This window comes from Typopeltis vanoorti, chromosome 3 (assembly GCF_054136105.1).
Source record: "Typopeltis vanoorti isolate ZY-2024b chromosome 3, IOZ_Tvanoo_1.0, whole genome shotgun sequence".
Taxonomy (NCBI): domain Eukaryota; kingdom Metazoa; phylum Arthropoda; class Arachnida; order Uropygi; family Thelyphonidae; genus Typopeltis; species Typopeltis vanoorti.
Window position 1 is genome coordinate 31932176 of NC_143551.1, and position 19670 is coordinate 31951845.

Consider the following 19670-nt stretch of genomic DNA (forward strand, 5'->3'; position numbering starts at 1 on the left):
AAGGGAAATAAAACTGGTGAGAATTAGAGGTATTTCCCTACTGAGTGTTTGTGGTAAGATTTATGCCGGTATACTTGAGACACGGTTGAGAAGAATTGTGGAAGAAAAGCTTAGTGAAGAACAAGCTCGATTCAGGTCAAAGAGGCTGTCAGGATAAAATTTTCACTTTACAAAAAATAGTGGAGATATCATGGGAATATAAAAAAGATCTGTATTTAAGTTTTGTCGATCTGGAAAAGGCATATGACAAGGTGCCAAGAGAGAAGCTATTCAATATGCTACAGTTAATCAAGCAGCACTTAGTCTGTGTTTGAGTTGTAAGTCAGCAGTTAGAATTGAAGGAAGTACAGGAAGATGGTTTAATGTTAAATCTGGCGTGAGACAAGGATGTACATTATCCACTCTGTTATTCATTATCTGCATGGATCAGATTATGATGGAAAGTGGTATTAAACATGATATCAAAATTGGAGATGTTTATGTCAGCTCTTTGCTTTATGCAGACGATGTTATACTTCTAAATAAATCCGCTGCAAGTCTTCAAGATTCCCCGACTATATTGAATAACTGTTGTAATAGATATGGTATGAAGATCAGCAATAAAAAGAAAAAGACAATGAAAATAGGCAGAAACGTTGAAAATGTCAATTGTGTTGTGAACTGAGAACCTGTGGAACAAGTAAAACATTTCAGCTACTTAGGCACGATTTTTAGTGAAGATGGTAAATTAAATATAGAAATAGACAACAGAATCAGCAAAGCTGGTATGATAGGAAGTCAATTGAATAAATTCATATGGAATAAGAGAGAAATTAGTTGGAACACTAAATTAGCTGTATACAAGACAGTGTTCAAACCAATTTTAACTTATGGATCTGAGAGCTGGGTCAGAAGTAAAACACTTGACCAAAGACCAGAGACCACAGATATGAGAGTCCTGAGAAAGATTAGCGGTATGAACAGATGGCATCAATGGCAATATCATATTAAAAACAATGATATTAGGAAAGAACTTGATATTGTCAGCATCCAGGAATGTGTTAGCAGAGCTAATCTCAGGTGGTATGGTCACTTGAACAGAATGGGCAAGGAAAGATTAGTAAAACAAGTGTTCTCTGCTAATTGAGCTAGTTGGCAGCAAAACGACCCAGAGGAAGACCAAGATACAGATGGATTGATACGGTTCAAAGTGCCTGAGATGAAGAAATATAAAATCTGATAATGTTGGAGTCTTGACAAATAATAGACTGATTTGGAGGAAAATTGTAGATAGGAAGTTAGTGAGGATGTAAATTTTTCATGTAGTACTATCATATCCTGTACACCCCCCCCCCCCCCCGAGGGTACATGGCAGGAATTTGATGATCACAGTGTAGCATCAAACTCAATATTCTTATATCTTTTTAAACTCTGAAAGATCACAGGAGTCATATGGTGCTCAGTTGCTGCATGTAGGAGATGATTTGCCTTCATCTATGCAGGAGTTATTGAAAAGTGATGCTAGGAGGTCAGCTTTTTCTTTGGGTATTATAACAGTGTGCCATCTGGATGGGAAATAGGTGGATGTGCAGATGAACAGAAGTTGTGTCTGATGGCTTTTTTGAGGTACCAGAAGACATGGCTTCTGTTTGGACTAGAGCTTTCTGCTCTTGGTCTTTATGAAGTTAGATTTGGATTTGCTGATAGCTGTTTTACATTTATTGCATTCTTCTGCATAACTTGAGTATGAAGTTTGGGTTCTTGATGCAAGCCATCTGTGGAAACTGCGTTTTTTTTTTTTTTTTTTTTTTTTTCCCCGACTACTTTCATACATCTTCTATTGAATGATAGCTTGCGAAGTAGATGGGAATTTCGGGTGGAATAAGGAATGAATGCCTCCATGATAGTGTGGATGATTTCTCTGACTTGTTCAGTGCAGGCGTCTGCTTCAGGATAGTAGAAGAAGAAATCTTCTACTATACTAACATGGAAATGAAGAGTAGTGGTTCTGGAGGTCATCCCACTTGGTGCCTTTATAGTGCCAAAGGACACAAGGTTAGATGTGGTCAGAGGAGTAGTTTCTGCAGGGGTGGAAACTTGCACAAATTTGTCTCTCACAAGTGTATCTGGAAGGAGAACTAGTTAAAAAAAAGTTCAAGTGTATTGGGAGAGTGGAGGGGATTATCAGTTCAGGTAGGTAGGCAAACGGTTTGCATTTGATCATTGCTTAAAGCAGAAACTTCTGCATCATATCCAACTTGATCAGTAGTATTGGAAAAGGGGAGCCAGTTGGAGTTGTGCACATTCAGGTCACCTAGGCAGATGACTTCACAGGTTGGATAGCTGTATGTGTACCGATATATATGCATTGCTATATATGTATCCACTATTGAACTAAATTAATTTGTGAATTGGGTGAAGGTAATTGAAAATGATGAGAAACTGTGTGTTCTAGAAATGCAATGTGAGTGATTATCAAAAGTGCATAAAAGCAAGCATTGTGGAGAACAAAGAGAGGAATAGAAATAAGTGAAACTGAACTTATAAATGATGAAATTGTGAGTCAGAAGAAAGGTAAACGCAAAAGAAATATGAAAAGAATAGAAAAGTTGCTATTCTTCCCATAAAAAAAGTAAACAATATTTTATTTAAAACCAAACTGATACTTTAGTAAAAATAAAAGCACAAATGACCACCTCGATGTCAAACCTACATAGGATACTTTCTCAAATCTGTTTTTGCAATCATCGTTATTAAGCTGAATAACTCTATTCCATGCTTAGCAGTTTGACATTTATTTGTGCTTTTATTTTTACTGAAGTATCACTTTAGTTTTAAATGAAAAATTATTTACTTTGTGCAACCATTCTGGATGCTTCCCCCCTTATCTTTTGCTGCCATGCCTGAAAGATGTCATTGTGATAGCAAAATATTGGAACTAAAAATAAACTTTATAATAAAGTTTGCATCAGATGGTAAAAAAGAAAGATTTTAATAAGTAAATGATTTTAATTTTAATAAGTAAATGATACAATATCTGGCCATAATACTATTCATTTTGACAGGTACTATAAATCATTCATTTCTGCTAACTGGTTTCTTGATGTTAAACTACTTGCAGTCTAGTTCATTTCCAGTTTCAGAGATGATTCGAGTACAGACAAGATATTGTATCAATTGTTGGGCTATGGTATAATTAGGGTAATTTTGTATTATTTTTTACTAATTATTTTTTACCTCATTCAAACAGGTATAACAGTGAAAGAAGAAAATTTGGGAGATCATTTAATGTCACCTAAACAAAGGTCTGCTTCTCCACTTAGACGCACAAATTCTAGTCCAGATATGAAGATTGGTTTTGGAAGTTTTATAGCACTTGAGCCATTCACACAGCATACTTCGCAGTCAGAAGAGGAAAATCAGAAATCAACATTAGAATGTTTGTCCAGTGACTCCTGTGCATTATCAGAAACTGAAATTGTTTGCAATAATATTGAAATAAATAAATCTGTAGCTTCAAATGAGGAGGAGGAATTGGCTGCTGAACTAGATATTCCTTTAACTACTAACTGTAAGGAAGAGACTGAAAAAGATTTTTCTAAGCATGCTGACATATCACAAGAATTGGTATATGCCATTGAAAAGGGAAGTACAATGAGTCCTACAAGAAAGTCTCCACACAAAGAGGATAGGTATAGCATCATTCCTGAAGAGCCAAAAGCTCCACTGGAAAGGAAGGAGCCCCGAGTGAAACTGAAGTTGGATCTCAATAATTGCAATGTTTCAGAAAACAAATCTAGTCCATCACATCCACAATCTGCCTTGCCTTATGTTTCATTTGGCAAAATACGATCACCTCCTCGCAGCCCTTTTGTTAGAAAAACTGGTAAGTGTCTTTTTTCAGCTACCCTAATTTAATAATGCACTTTAAAAATTAAATTATTCTCTAAACAAACTCTCCTCCTTCATATGATATCTGAGGAATTTTAATTATGATTGCTATTTTATATTTACCAGGCTAGTTAGATGCATGGATAGCATCTCTGCTCTCCAACCAGTAAGTCATGATTTTAAATATATTTCTGTGGTAGATGAATTTTATTATCCTTTTGAGATCATTACCCTACTTATTGGAAGCCTGAAGTGGCTTGAAAAAGTTTCCCGTTTGGACTCTAGAACTTAAGGTTTTCGGATTATGTAAAAATAATAAAATAAAAAGAGCAACATAAAAAAAAATCTTACCTCACCCATGGTACTAATCCACTTTAGATTTACAACCTTTTACAATGCCTTGGTATCTTAAACTGCATGCACTACATATAATAGAAAGAAATGCATACTCACTGTCTTCTATTATATATGTAATACATTTAAGAGGCTGGGCTATTCTTTATTGAAGCTGTCCTTACTGGGAGATCAATTCTCAAAGATTTGGTGTCAAACTTTTTTCCTTTTATGTATGTGTGTGTGTGTGTATATTTTTTTTTTAAATATTGAATGACTAGAAACCGAGAAAAATTAAAACAAAGATTAATAGCACAACTAGTTTCAGCTTGTGTCAGCCTTCTTCAATTGCACATTACAAAAGAAATAACCAGTAAACCTAGAGGAAATAACTGTAAACAACACAGAAAGTTGGTGTATATGTAATCAACGTAGAAACGTTAATGTCTGCGCATTCAAAACTGTTCTCTCATTGGCTTTATTGTTGGGCATATGCATGCGTGTGGCATCTTGCGAATAGCAGTATTTGATCGTAGCACAATGACAGTCCGAAAGGTTGTAACTCAGGTTGTTGCTGAGATGTAGGAGGCTTGAGGATGATTTCTTTTGATTCTATTATCTTTCTTTCTAATTCATCCTGGCAACGGAAAATTTTGTCAGACTTGTCCCATAGGTCTGTATGGCTAAGGTTTCCTTCTTTAGAATCGGCTGACATCAGAACATGACTAGACAAAGCACTGGCTCGTGTTTTCCTGTAACTGACATCTCTCTTATGTTCTTCAATGCGTAACTCGATCGATTTCTCTGTTTGCCCACAGTTGCACCAAGTCTGGTAAACACTGGGATATTTAAGGTTGTGATGTCTGGGTTTCAGACGGCTCACTAAGGAGCGGATTTTTAGAAGAGGAGTAAATAAAGTTCTTATGTTGTATTTCATAAGAACCTTGGCTAATTTGGGTGAGACAGAGCTTATGTATGGTATAGAAATATTACCTTTCACCTGTGAGTTGGTGAATATAATAGGCATTTGTCATTTGTAAACTGAATCTTATTAGAAAATTCGAAGCCCTTAAACGAATACAAAGAAATTCAACTTCTTTGAAACCACACCTCCATCCCAACAAAGTTATTAGCGAATCAAGTTATAATCTTTCCGATGCAGAGAAAAGTGTCCTCAGTAAAGGCCTAAATTTTGTTTTATCTCCCAGATCTGTTCCTAAAGAATTATTACTTACAAAGATCAAAAACGCTACCTCCTTTCTTCCTGCTCAAGAGGCAAACCTACTCTGTATTGAATCCATTTTCATCATCAATAACGCCAAACTTCCCTACAGACAATATTTCTTCATTGGAATGACTGGCTATTAAGAACAACAACAAAAATATAATTATTCTTCTCGCGGATAAAGGCAATGCCACAGTTGTTCTTAACATTGATGAATATCATAACAAGATGATGGAACTGTTACGGAGTGACACTTTTTCGATCCTCGAGAGAGATCCCATCCATGAACTCCACAACTGGACCAACAACCTACTGAAAACTACCTAGAAACATACACCTTTCTCTTCATTTTCTCCATCCGCTTATTCCATAATTATATGGACTTCCTAAAATTCATAAAGAAAATACCCCACTTTGACCTATCGTAGAAGGAATTGATTCTCTAACATATAACCTTTCAAAATATCTGGCTAAATCTCTCAAATGTTTTTCCTGTAAATCATCGTCTTTCATTAAAAACTCTGCAGATTTTGTTTCATGTATAAAAGATATTATTATTAAGGAATGTGAAATAATGGCTAGTTTTGATATAGTCTCCTTATTTACCAATATTCCTACAGACGAAGTTCTTGTACTACTCAAAGATAAATTATCTAAAAAGATCATGGCCTTACTCATTGCATCCAATCAGGATACTTTAAGTTTCAGGACACCATCTATAAACAAAATTTTGGCCTTGCAATGGGTAATCCATTGTCACCTGTACTTGCGAACATCTATTTAGAAGATCTGGAAGCTAAAGCCATCTCTTCTTATCCTTTAAATCCAAGAATTTGGAAAAGATATATTGATGACATTTTCCTAATTTGGAGTCATGGCCGTGAATCTCTCCTGAACTTCCTAGAACATCTAAATAATTAACATCCGAACATAAAATTTACGGCTGAGTTTGAAGCTAATGGTTCTCTTCCTTTTTTATACATCATTACTGGCCTGTTCCTCAGAGAAATTAAAAATCTCGATTTACAGTAAAGCTACCCACACCAACAGATATATCCATGGTCACTCCCATCATTATCCTCCTCAAAAGGTGGGAATCATTTCTACACTAGGACATCGTGCTCGCTCTCTTCTTAATGATGAGATAGAACTTAATAAAGAACTCAAATTTTCTCAGGTCTACTTTTCAACTAAATGGTTATTCACAAAAAACAATTGACAAATTTTTATTAAATCTACCCACTCACTATAATGAAGAGACCAATAGGGTGAAAGGTAATATTTCCATACTATACATAAGCTCTGTCTCACCCAAATTAGCCAAGGTTCTTAGGAAATACAACACAAGAACTTTATTTATTCCTCTTCCCAAAATCCACTCCTTAGTGAGTCGTCCGAAACCCAGACATCACTACCTTAAATAACCCAGTGTTTACCAGATTTGGTTCAACTGTGATATACCATACATTGGGCAAACAGAGAAATCGATCGAGTTACGCATTGAAGAACATAAGGGAGACATCAGTTACAGGAGAACACAAGCCAGTGCTTTGTCTAGTCATGTTCTGATGTCAGCCGATTCTAATGAAGGAAACCTTAGCCATACTTGTCCCATAGGACAGTATTTTCCTATGGGACATTTTCCATTGCCAGAATGAATTAGAAAGAAAGATAATAGAATCAAAAGAAATCATTCTCAAGCCTCCTACATCTCAACAACAACCTGAGTTACAACCTTTCAGACTGTCATTGTGCTGCGATCAAATATTGCCATTCGCGAGATGCTATATGCATGCATATGCCCAACAATGAAGCCAACGAGAGAACAGGTTTGAATGCACAGACTTCAACATTTCTACGTTGATTATATGTACAGTAACTTTCTGTGTTGTTTACAGCTATTTCCTCCAGGTTTTATTGGTTATTTCTTTTGTAATGTGCACCTGAAGAAGGCTGATACAAGCTGAAACTAGTTGTGCTGTTAATCTTTGTTTTCATTTTTCTCAGTTTCTAGTCATTCAGTATTTTTTAAAAAACGTATATCAACCGAGTAAATCAATCTTGCTGCAAACCCGCGCGCGCGTGTGTGAGTGATCCACACACTAAAAGCCACAAAATCTATAGCACATTAGTGCCATGTATGGGCAAAAGGAACAAGAAAAAAAGGAGGATTTGTTCACATTTTGCTTGAACGGCTGAGGATAGTAATCTTTGGAGAAGGCAGAGTGGAGGAGACTGTTCCAAATGACAGAAGTAGATGGAATGAAAGAGGAGGCAGAATCATGTCCTTCTTGATTCGATGTGTTTCAAGAAGGACAGTAAAAGGGTGCTGGTTAGCAGTGGCTCTTGCTTTAATGATTTTGGAGGAGAGTGGAGTAATAATAGTAATTCAATAGAGCACTTTCATGAAAGTATCTGTAGAAGAGGCACAAGGCAGAAACTGAACATCTGTGAGAGAAGGATTGAAGTGGGTATGTGTGAGAGAGGGATCATTAATTACCCAGATTACCCTCTTCTGGATAGAATTGAGTGATCTTAGAGAGGATTTTGGTGCTCCAAATCCACCCAACCATAGAATATTACATGGAAGCAATATTTTATGGCTGGGTGGATTTGGGCTTTGTATAGAGTTAGCAGCTGTGAAGGTGTGAAGTAGTGTCATATGGGAAAAAGTACACCAAGTTTTTTGGCAGCTGCAGAAGTTGTAGTTGAAATGTGGTTTGCCAGGAAAGGTCAAGGATGCAAGTCAATCCAAGTAGAGAAATTTGATTATGTTTTGATATCTCAGTATTATTGAAGGTAACGGGGAGGGATGTGAGTTCCTTCTTGCAAGAGATCAGACAGGACTGAGTTTGGTGGCATTGAAGTTTAGAAGGTTGTCCTTGCCCCACTGAGTTATAGCTAGAAGTTCTGAGTTCAGGTCTTGGTATCTTGATTATTTTAATACCTGAGCACTACAAGGTTTGTCTAATGAAAAGGAAGAATGGAGTGTACTGTCATCAGAAAAGCTCTGGATAGGATTGGAAATCTGAGTGAGCAAGTTATTTATATGCATGAGGAAGAAGAGAGTGGGTGAAAAAACAAAACCCTGGGGTACTCCTGCATTGGTGAGGAAATCTGAGGAGAGTAAACTGTGCACTATGACACTTAGTGAGTGAGTGACCAGTGAGAGTGTTGGCAATAGAGTTGCAGCATGAGGAAGGCAGCCCATAGGATGTCTTTTTGTTAAGTAGGCCCTTTTGCCAAACCTGATCAAATGCATTTGAAATATCTAGGGCAACCATGTCAGTTTCTCCATGGCTTGAGTCCAGAGGTGGGTGGTGAAATCAAAAAGATCAGCTGTAGATTACAAGTGGCAGAATCCATACTGCTGGTTACTGATTAGTTGGTATGACTCTAGGTGGTTCAAGATTTGGGTGTTGATGACTTCTCTATAATTTTAGAGAGAACAAAAGTGAGAGCAATGGACAGTAATTTGTTGGTTGATTTTTATCACATTTCTTTGGGATGAGCTGAATGTAGACTCATGTTGTAGGGTAGATGCCAGTTGAATAGGATAGATTGAAGAGGTGATACAGGATAGGTGTTAGTTCTGGAGCACAATTTTTTAACACAATAGGGGGATACCATTAGGACCAGATGCTTTGTTTGTGTTCAGTTGTTAAGAATTCTTCAGATTTCTTTTGTCAAAAGACTATGGGAAACATGAAGGGATCCGTTCTTTGTGGAGTGGAAAGAACTTTCTCCAGGTCAATGCAGGAATTGGAAGAGAAGATTGGTGCTAGTAAGTTGGCCTTATCTTTTGGTGAGGTGACTACTACAGTACCATATGGATGTAAGAGTGATGGAAACCTCAGTGGGCAGAAGTTGTACCCAATGGTCTTGGCAAGGGACCAGAAGGAGCGACTACCATTTGGGTAGAAGGTGAGTTTGCAGCATTTGGCCCTTGATAAAATTAATAAAATGATCATTAGCCAAGATCAGAAAGTAATGCTTTGATCCTGAGTAATGATTTACCTATGTGGGCATTCATGATGGCTAGATTAAATTTATGTTCAACCATTGGGCAGTGTTAGCATTAAAAATTATTAAACCACCTAGATTGACAATTCCATGATCATGAAAAAAGTAAAAATGTGATATTGCTACTGCTAATGTTGATACTAGCAATAATGCCACTCAGTGTTAGTGATAAGAGTTGTTAAAGATAACTGTTTTCATGAAAATCGATCTGTTTGGGCCTACAGCATCAAAAAAATTTATAAAAAACACTGTAGAAAATGTATCTAAAGAATGTATGAACAAGAAATAGTAGTGCATGGTAACTACACCTCCTCCCCACTGCCACTATACTAGTGCTATGCAGAAAACTAAGTGCTATACATCAATATTTTAGCTAACTTTAAAAATTAAGATATTTGTGAAATTTTTGTTGTGATTCAAGAATATGTTATAGTATATAAGAAATGACTGTGTGTCATGTAACTCACACCTATGTAAACAAAAATTCTGTTTCTTTTTCCTTTCAACATTTTTTAAAAAAATGAGTGCACTGCAATAAAAGATTCACATTCACCTCACTATTGATTTCAATTTCATATGATGAAGATTAGTGTTAACCAAATATTATATATAATAATCTTCTGTTTTAATTCAAGAAGCTTTATAAAAACTAAACAAATTTGATGTCCATTGTATCATCTTTCTTCTTTGAAGAGATAGCTGTGAGCATCCATAAATAGTATAGAAAAAAACATATCTGAACAGCAAAAAATATTTAATAAATTATAATTAATTACACAGATAATTCAGTATAAGTATCTTAAACCATGATTGGTGAATGGGAAAACAATAATGTGAGCACATGGAGAAGTGTATCTTTTCACAATCAATAAGTGCCAGGTAAATATTATACTATTAAGATTTAGATTTGATATGTGTTGTGTGTGTGCACAAGTGAGTGAGTATATTAAAAATTAAAAAAAGGAAGAAAGAAAATTAAGTAATAAAATAATTGATAACAGTTTCCATCATTGATAATGAGGTTTGGAAGAAGTACCACACTTTCTTTGAAAAGACGTTCAAATTTCTGGTGCTTCTATATAGTAATTTAGCTTCATTCCAGAGGATCCCATGACTAGGGTATGTTATTATTTCAATCCTGTCATACTCTTTCATTTGTGCATATGATTTAATATAAATCATATGCACAAATGAAATATAAATATTAAATGACTTAAATACATAACCAATCTAATATACCGTGTTTGCCGGCGTATAAGACGCATCCCCTTTTTTGAACACATATTTTAGGAAAAAAAACTTTATCACCGAATGTTATGATGAATTTACAGTATTTCAATTATAAAGTAATAAGTAGGTCTACTTTCAACAAATACCTAATCTAACTAGGAAAGACTACCCACCTTTTAATCTACTTCTTCGTCAAAACCCAGAAATTCATCTCCAGAGCTAAATGAAGAGACACTTGAAACCTCTTCTAAATCAGACTTTGAGTCCTTATACAACAAATTGTCCTCTGTACCATCCAGTGCATTACTAATTCCACACTTCTTAATTAACCACTGTCTCAGTTTTCAGAGCATCCCATGAAGCTTTGACCCAATGACAAACTTGCGAAATGCTAGGCCTCTTCCTACTTCCTGATAGCGTAACCTCAAAATCTGAAGACTGAATCTAGCTGTTCCATTTCTTTATAAATCTCTTAAATGGTTTATTAATACAGACATCTAAAGGTTGAAGCTAACTAGTTAGGCCTCCTGGAATTACAGATAACTGAGTTTTCAATTCCTTGAGTTTATTTCTAACATCTTCTGTTCTGTGAGAACAAAACTGATCCCATATTAGCAGGGCAGGCTTCTTCAACAGGGCACCTAGACCAAATTTTACTATCCACAACCTCATTCCTCCTCCATCTATTTTGCGTGAACATGTACAAACACTCCTTTAAGCAGTTTTTCTTTGGGTAGCGTCTTCCTTTTAAAAATCAATAGTGACGGCAATTTTGTCCCATCAGCACAGCAGGATAAAACAACCGCGTAGTGAGTTTTTTTGTGCCCCGAAGTTTTAACAGTAACACCTTTTGTACCTTTGGAACTAGAAAAAGATAATAAACTTCCATTCCTAGACATCCTTATTAAGAAACAAACTGACAATAGCATCAACCTGTTAGTATATAGAAAACCGAAAACCTACTAACACTGGACCCTACCTCCATTTCGACTCGTCTCACCACATATCCCAGAAACTCAGCATTATCCATATGCTCAAAAAAAGAGCTATACAGTGTACCACAGACCCTGATGACCTACAAGAAGAATTAATGAAAATATCCAAAGATCTATCCCTAAATGGCTACCCTACAAGAATCATCAACAAGATTCTCTTTAGTGATATACCACAAAGACAACGAGATGAAACCCAATTCATCAGCTCTATAACAATTCCATTTGTTAGTGCCATATCCAGAAAATTAGCTCTTCTTCTAAAACCATATAATATCAGAGTAACCTTCAAACCTATTGAGACCATTCAAAAGTTTATAAGATCACCGAAACATAGCCATCCTTTCTACAAATACTCTGGAGTTTATAGCATACCTTGTTCTTGCAGTATTAATTACATCGGACAGACATCTAGAAATTTTGATACAAGAAAGAAAGAAAACATAGGCTATGTATGGAATAACAGACAGGATATATCAGGCCTTTCTTCACACTTTGCCTCTACCAACCATAATATTGAATGGGATATGAGTCATATGCCCTACACAGAAGACAACTACCATTCTAGAACATTTAAAGAAGTTGCTACAGTCACCCATTAAACAGGTAACTTAAATAAGAATCAAGGCCTAATCTTACCAGATATATATATGGAAAACTCTAATCAGATCATTTAACCAACAAGAAATGAACTTTCATGACAATTACATTAAATAGCTCAACAAATAAAACGTTGCGCTTGCGACACGCGTATTATATCATTGTATCACGCACAGTGATAACTTTATATAATTTTTAGAATTGACAGTTAGTTTCCGAGTTTTTGTTACTTTCTATTGCTTACCAGTGTATTCCTTTGAAAATGCTGACAGATATCAGTCAGTAAAACGCGGATATTAAACTAATATTTACTTGACTAACATAGAGAATTAAGTCTTTAATTTATTAATATTAATAGTCAAGAAAAAGGTCATAATAATTATGTAAGAAAGTTTTAAAAAGAATTAAAGTTGGGCATCTTTTACAGGTAAATTCCATAGGGACACCTATGGAAACTGGGCAAGAGTGTGGTTAGCAGGGTGTTAGAGCTGGGTTCTTTACTTTTAGAGTGGTAAATGAGTGGAATAAGCTGCCAGAGTCTGTTGTGGGTGCTATGACGGTGAGCGAGTTCAAGGCAAGGTATGATAGATACTGTGAGAATGTCGTATAGTTGTGTGGACATGATGTTTAGGGCCTCCCTCGATGAGTCTAAGGACTCCCTGGAGTCGCCCGAAATGATGATGATAATAATAATAAAAAAATATAAAAAAATTGCAGACTCAACTATGTAAACGTTATTGAAGAAAATTTGAAGCAGTTTGAATACAAGAACCAAGCCTTGGAGTTTCGTTGGCAAACTCTGAAGAAGACATTGATTGATTCGATTGATTCAGCTAGGAAGTATATGCTGAAGTTTTCTGCAAGGATAGAAAAATAAGAAAACTATGGTGGACACAAGAAGTTAAAGCAGTCATGGAAAAGAAGAAAGCATACCAAAAGTACCTAGCAAACAAATCGGCAGATACCCTAAAAGAATAAAGAGAAAAATGTAAGAGAGCTAAGCTATGTGTAAAGGTAGCTAAACAGAAGTCTTGGGAAGACTGGTAAAAGTATGGAAAATAAATCAGGAAGGTGGCAAAATATTCTGGAGGCTATTGAAGAAGCTTAGAAATGGAAGAAAGAGTACTGTAAAAGGAATCAAAGATGATAGTGGTTACATGAAAAATTAAGATAAGGATATTCTTTAAAAAGGTAGCTTGAGTAAATGTATTCGACCACAAATGCTTAAGTATGGAGTTATAAAAGTTTTAAAGAAAGAGGATCTGGTCACAAGGTTGAATTCCTTTTTTATAAATGGGTACTATGAGCAGAGCTTTCATAGTACCCATCTATAAAAAAGGGAATAAAGCTGAATGTGAGAATTACATAGGAATTTCTCTACTAAATGTTCCAGATAAGACAAATAGTTGAGAAATCCTGGGAATATAACAAAGATCTGTATTTGTTTTGTAGATCTGGAAAAGTCATACGATAAGGTACTCAGACGCATGGATAGGCTTATGTATTCGTCACACATGTTGAATTGGATTTAAACGGTATTGATGCGAACGCAGATTGATAAGAAAATAACTATTTATTAACTTGAAAGCTAATATTTCACTGGTATTATATCCAGCATCTTCAGAGCACACAAACAAAGTTTGTTGCAAATGCGAGACAACCACAATTCAGTGTAACAGTGGGGCTAGTATAAGTAATTGCAATGTGCAACACAAGACTAAAGTCCTAATACGGTGCCATCTAAGTTAAAAAAAAAAAAAAAAAAAAAAAAAAAAAAACAGTAGCCCAAAGTTTTGAAAAAAATATAGTAGTCCAAATAGCAGTTCCTGAAAGTTTTGAAAAAAAATAAATTAAATTAAAATAAATAAATATTAATTTGGTCTTAGGATGACTGTCTCTCAAATCTTTGGTAGATTTATACAGCCATACTTGTTAAGGTTTGGAGTATGTTTTAAGAGCACACAAACAAAGTTTGTGTACTCTGAAGATGCTGGATATAATACCAGTGAAATATTAGCTTTTAAGTTAATAAATAGTTATTTTCTTATCAATCTGTGTTCGCATCAATATCGTTTAAATCCAATTCAACAAGGTACTCAAAGAAATGCTTTTCAATACACTACAATTATATGAAGTGAATGGAACAGTATACAAAGCAATGTATGGTCTATATTTAAGTTATAAGTCAGCAGTTAGAATTGAAAGAAATACAGGAAAATGGTTTGATGTAAAATCAGGGGGTAAGACAAGGATGCACATTATCTCGATGCTTATTCATTATCTATATGGATCACATTATGAAAAAAGTGGCATTAGGCCTGGTATAATAATTGGAGATATCAAAGGTAAGCTCTTTGCTTTATGCAGATGATATTGTATTCCTAAACACATCCAGTGCAAGTCTCCAGGATTCTCTAACTAAATTGAATAATGGCTGTAACAAATTTGGCATGAAAATCAGCAATAAAAAGACCAAAACTGTGAAAATAGGGAGGTGTGTAGAAAACTTCATCTGCATCCTGAATGGAGATCCTATAAATCAAGTAAAATGTTTCAGCTACTTAGGCACAGTTTTTAGTGAAGATTCAAGTTAAATCTGGAAATTGATAACAGAATAAGCAAAGTTGGTATGGGCGGTAGCCAGCTGAATGAATTTATGAAATAAGAAGGAAATTGGCCAAAACACCAAACTAGCAGTATATAAAAGATAGTGTTCAAACGAGTTTTGAGTTATTATTATTATCATCATCATCATCATCACGGGCGACTCCAGGGAGTCCTTAGACTCATCGAGGGAGGCCCTAAACATATCTAAACAACAGACTCTGGCAGCTTATTCCACTCATTTACCACTCCGAAAGCAAAGAACCCAGCTCTAACACCCTTGCTAACCACACTCTTCCCCAGCTTCCATAGGTATCCCCTAGTTCTCCCACCACCAGTCCTGATCTCAAAAATATCTTCTGAATTAACCCTCTTTAGCAATTTGTCTCAATCATATCTCCCCTTTTCCACCTATCAACTAATTTCTGCAACCCACAAATCTTCAACCTATTCTCATAAGGTTCATTCCATAGACCTGCTATCATCTTGGTCACTCGCCTCTGGATCCTCTCTACCTCCTCCCCATCAAGAAGAAACCTAGGTGAACCAAATCTGGGCACAGTAGTCGAGATGAGGTCTTATCAAGGCTCGGTACAGAGGTACAATAACTTGCTTGTCTCTGCTCGTCAAAGTATTTTTCAACAACCGTAAGTGAGAGTATTAGAGCACAAAAATAGAGGGTGAAAGAATTGATAGTTGTGGTGGGTACGAATGAATAGAAAGGAAATAAATTTTTTATGAGAGAGAACTTGAAAGTATTGTTCAAGGTAGCGAAAGAAAAGAGTGGCAGAGTTAGGATGGTGAGTCTGTTGCCGCGGTATGACAGAGAGGAGTTTAGATGGAGGGCCATAATCGCAAATGACTTTATGCGGAAGTTATGCAGACGGTGTGGTGTGGAATTCGTGGACGTGTGGAATAGGTTTGATGGGAGAAAGCATTTATACAAGATGGATGACCTGCATTTGAATGGATTTGGTGTGCAGGGACTGGAAAAAGTGTTGCTGAATGAAGTGAAAATGGATGTGTCGAACCAGGGAAACTAGACCTACCAATGGGGGGGGGGGGATATGCAGACATCAGTGAGACAGTTGAGCGTAAGAATGTATATAAAGTACCCGAGCCAGTACTAAGGACAAGAAATCGGAATGGGATAGTTAGAATAATGCATCAAGATAGGGGTGGGACAAAGGGACCTCTGCATTTCATGTATACTAATGCCAGGAGTATTAGGAACAAGAAGGAAGAACTTTTGGCCTTGATTGGCTCTTCCTGGCCACAGGTTATTGGCATTAGTGAAACATGGCTGACAGAAGATGATATAGTTAGTGGGATATAATGTGTAAGTTATAGTGTGTTTAGGAGGGACAGAGAGAATAAAATGGGGGGAGGGGGAGTAGTGTTATTGATGATAGCTGATGAACTGCAGCCAAGGAGATTTGAAGTTGTATCTCAGGATAGTGAAAAGAGCTCATTTGAGGGTATTTAGTGTGAGATTGAGACTGGCAGAACAAAATATACAGTTGGGTGTTGCTATAGACCAGGTGATGGAATGGATGGTGGAGATGGTATGCATAAACAAATTGATGAAATGAGTTGAAGGAGGGTAATTATTATGGGGGGATTTCAACTATGGTAACATTGAAAACTTATCATATTGAAGGCAGATAAGGGAAATGCAACAGTGATTTTAAACACCAGTGATTCCGAAGATAACATTAACAGCTTATTGTCGGATACATCACCCTACCATGTCCTAGTCACAGAGCCAACACTAAAGAACCACAATGCCACCAACGATTTAATACGTCACATGGTGAACTGGTCTATAGACTTAAAATGAAGATTGAAATCCATGCATCCACTAACACCAAGACTATATGATGCTCCTAAGTTAGATAAAAATGGAATACCACTACGCCTGATTGTGGATGGAATCAATTCGCCAACTTATCTGTTATCTAAACACCTGGCAGGCCTCCTCAAACCACACATCCATAATTCGGATACTTATATACGAAATTCGCAACATTTTGTTGAGAAACTGAACAACATCACTATCTCCAATACAGATTTACTTGCAAGCCTGGATGTTACATCTCTATTCACTAACATCCCTGTGGAGGAAGTCATCAACATTTTAGGAAGTTTACTCCCAAAAGACATTACTGCACTGTTTCGTCATTGTTTAACATCAAACTTTTTCTTATGGAATAAAACCATATATCAGCAATTGACTGGCCTTGCAGTGGGTAGTCCCCTCTCTCTCCATCTTGTGCTGATCTCTTTATGGAGGATTTTGAAAGTGAAATCTTAACTCAAACAGACCCTTAACCCACAGTATGGTGGAGTTACGTGGACGATATCTTTATCGTTTGGAACCACACAAAAAAGGACCTGTTCAACTTTCTTAACAAAATCAACTCTCTACACCACACAATCAAATTCACCCTAAAACTTGAAAAAGATAACCTATACGAGTATATAACCCATATTTACCTATACGAGTTGCCAACCGGTGTACCACCTTATTATTAAATTACTCTGGATTTATTATAGTCTTTATTAGTCCAAATTTATTATAGTCTAACCAAGTGCAAAATAAACTTCCAACATCTTTCTCTAAATCCAGACTCGTATAGGTAAATATGACCTCTCCATTGCTTTTGCCTTAGTATCACCACTATGAGTCTGCCTCCCACTGACGAGACCTCAATAAAGATCGAAACCAGTCTGGGTAGTGGCCCTTCCCTTAATGCATAGCAGTATACATGTCCACAAGGAAATGTGCTTTGCATTATGGGAGATGGTGAGAGACAAGGAGTGATGAGAGCTTTGGTTCACCTTTGCTGTGAGTTGCCTAGGGATGCACCACCTTACCTCAGTCCTGAAGATATTTTCAGGTGCAAACTTTGTTTGCTTACACTTGGATAAAGGATTAAACCAAATTTATTATAGTCTAACCAAGTGCAAAATAAACTTCCAACATCTTTCTCTAAATCCAGAGTAATTTAATAATAAGGTGGTACACCGGTTGGCAACTCGTATAGGTAAATATGACCTCTCCATTGCTTTTGCCTTAGTATCACCACTCTGGATCTGCCACCCACTGACAAGACCTTAATAAAGGTCAAAACTGGTTGGAAGCTTGGGTGATGAATGGCAATGCTGTAGCCCGTGAAGTTTTAACTGAGGCTTGGCTGTTGCCATCACCCAGGGCCTGAGTAGCGGGTAATGAATGACATTGCTGTAGCCTGTGAAGTTAACTGGGGCATGGATGTTGCTGTTACCCTTCCAGATGAGCAAATGAACGGCTCTGTTTGGTGGTTGGGGAGCCTTCCACAATGTAGAGCCAACCGAGTTTCTGACTTTTGGATCCTGCGGGTTGCTCATTATTGGGTGATCCAGGAGATTTTACGCATTTTTGGAAGAGATATCCCTGCACTTAAACAAAGGGAAACCGGTCTAGGTAGTGGCCCTTCCCTTAATGCATAGCAGTATATATGTCCGCAAGGAGATGTGCTTTGCATTATGGGAGATGCTGTGACAAGGAGTGATGAGAGCTTGGTCCACCTTTGCTGTGAGTTGCTTAGGGATGCACCACCTTACCTCAGTCCTGAAGATATTTTCAAGTGCAAACTTTGTTTGCTTACACTTGGATAAAGGATTAAACCAAATTTATTATAGTATAATACTTACTTAGCCATGACTGACGGCGTGCAAAAAAAAAAAAAAAAAAAAATGCGGTTCCCACTAAATTTTATTATGTTGTTTTTGAATTTCCTGTTAGTCACTTTCTAACACTTGATGGTTTAAGATACTTAAATCTGAAATATCTGTGTAATTAATCGTAATTATTATGGTCTTCCTATTGTGCATATGTGTTTTTCTTTTCTATACTTAAATATTTATTAACATTTCTTTCTAAAAGAAGGGATTAAAAGTTCTATTTGATTTTCTAAAACTTTAAAGGTTTATTTTAATAATAAACTGAAAATTTTAATTTTTGCTCAAAAAATCATGTAAAAGTTAAGGACTTATTATCAAATTGGATCCTTTCAGTGGATGATTCAGGCCATCCAGGTCTGAATCTTATTCAAAATGGAACTTTAGTAAGGGCTTTTAATTGGAAATGAGATAGTTGGCCTTATGTGAAGCGAAGGATTGTTTCCTGTTATTTTTTTTTTACCCCATCAAAGCTGTCAAACGAGCCACAGAACACTCAGGGTAGGATATATTTACCTCAGACATGCACATCAGATTTTTTAGCTCTTTAAAAAATAGTTAGTATTAATTTTTTTTTCACACCCTCCCACCACCACCATTATGAAACTCAGGTTTATCATGCTTGGAAATAGACATAGAGGTCACTTTCAATCTAGAACTAATATTATTATTATTTTGTATTATTAGACAGGCATCTGATCTCTGTGGTGTCCTAGATTCATCATAGGAGGCTCATACTACCCATTATTCACACAAGGCCTATCATACTTCTGCTAGTCCATTCTGCTCATCACTCTACAAGTAAAAACTTTATACCTTGCTAAAGATGACTCCTTGTTCTCTCTCCCGTCAAGTCATATTGAAAGATTTCTTTAGTTCTAATCTATAAAACTATTAATAACTTAAGTTTCTATCATGCCCCTTGTTTTCTGCCTATCAGCTAAAGTTTGTAACTCAAAAATCTTCAGTCTATCCTTATAGGTATAAAAGATTTATGGTTTATTGGTTTCACAAGCATTCACTATTTTAGTCACTCACCTTTGAAGCATCCACCACTTACACATCCCTAA

General features: G+C 36.3%; 1 protein-coding gene across 4 annotated transcripts in view; it reads left to right on the forward strand.

Annotated features, from left to right (window-relative positions):
* gig (TSC complex subunit tuberin) overlaps nucleotides 1-19670 on the forward strand; it is a 943661-nt gene that overhangs the window by 774445 nt on the left and 149546 nt on the right. For all 4 annotated transcript variants that reach the window (XM_090415521.1, XM_090415523.1, XM_090415524.1 and 1 more), the window contains one exon: nucleotides 3230-3865. In XM_090415521.1, coding sequence (XP_090271647.1) covers nucleotides 3230-3865 — 636 coding nt within the window. The remainder of the gene's footprint in view (nucleotides 1-3229; nucleotides 3866-19670) is intronic.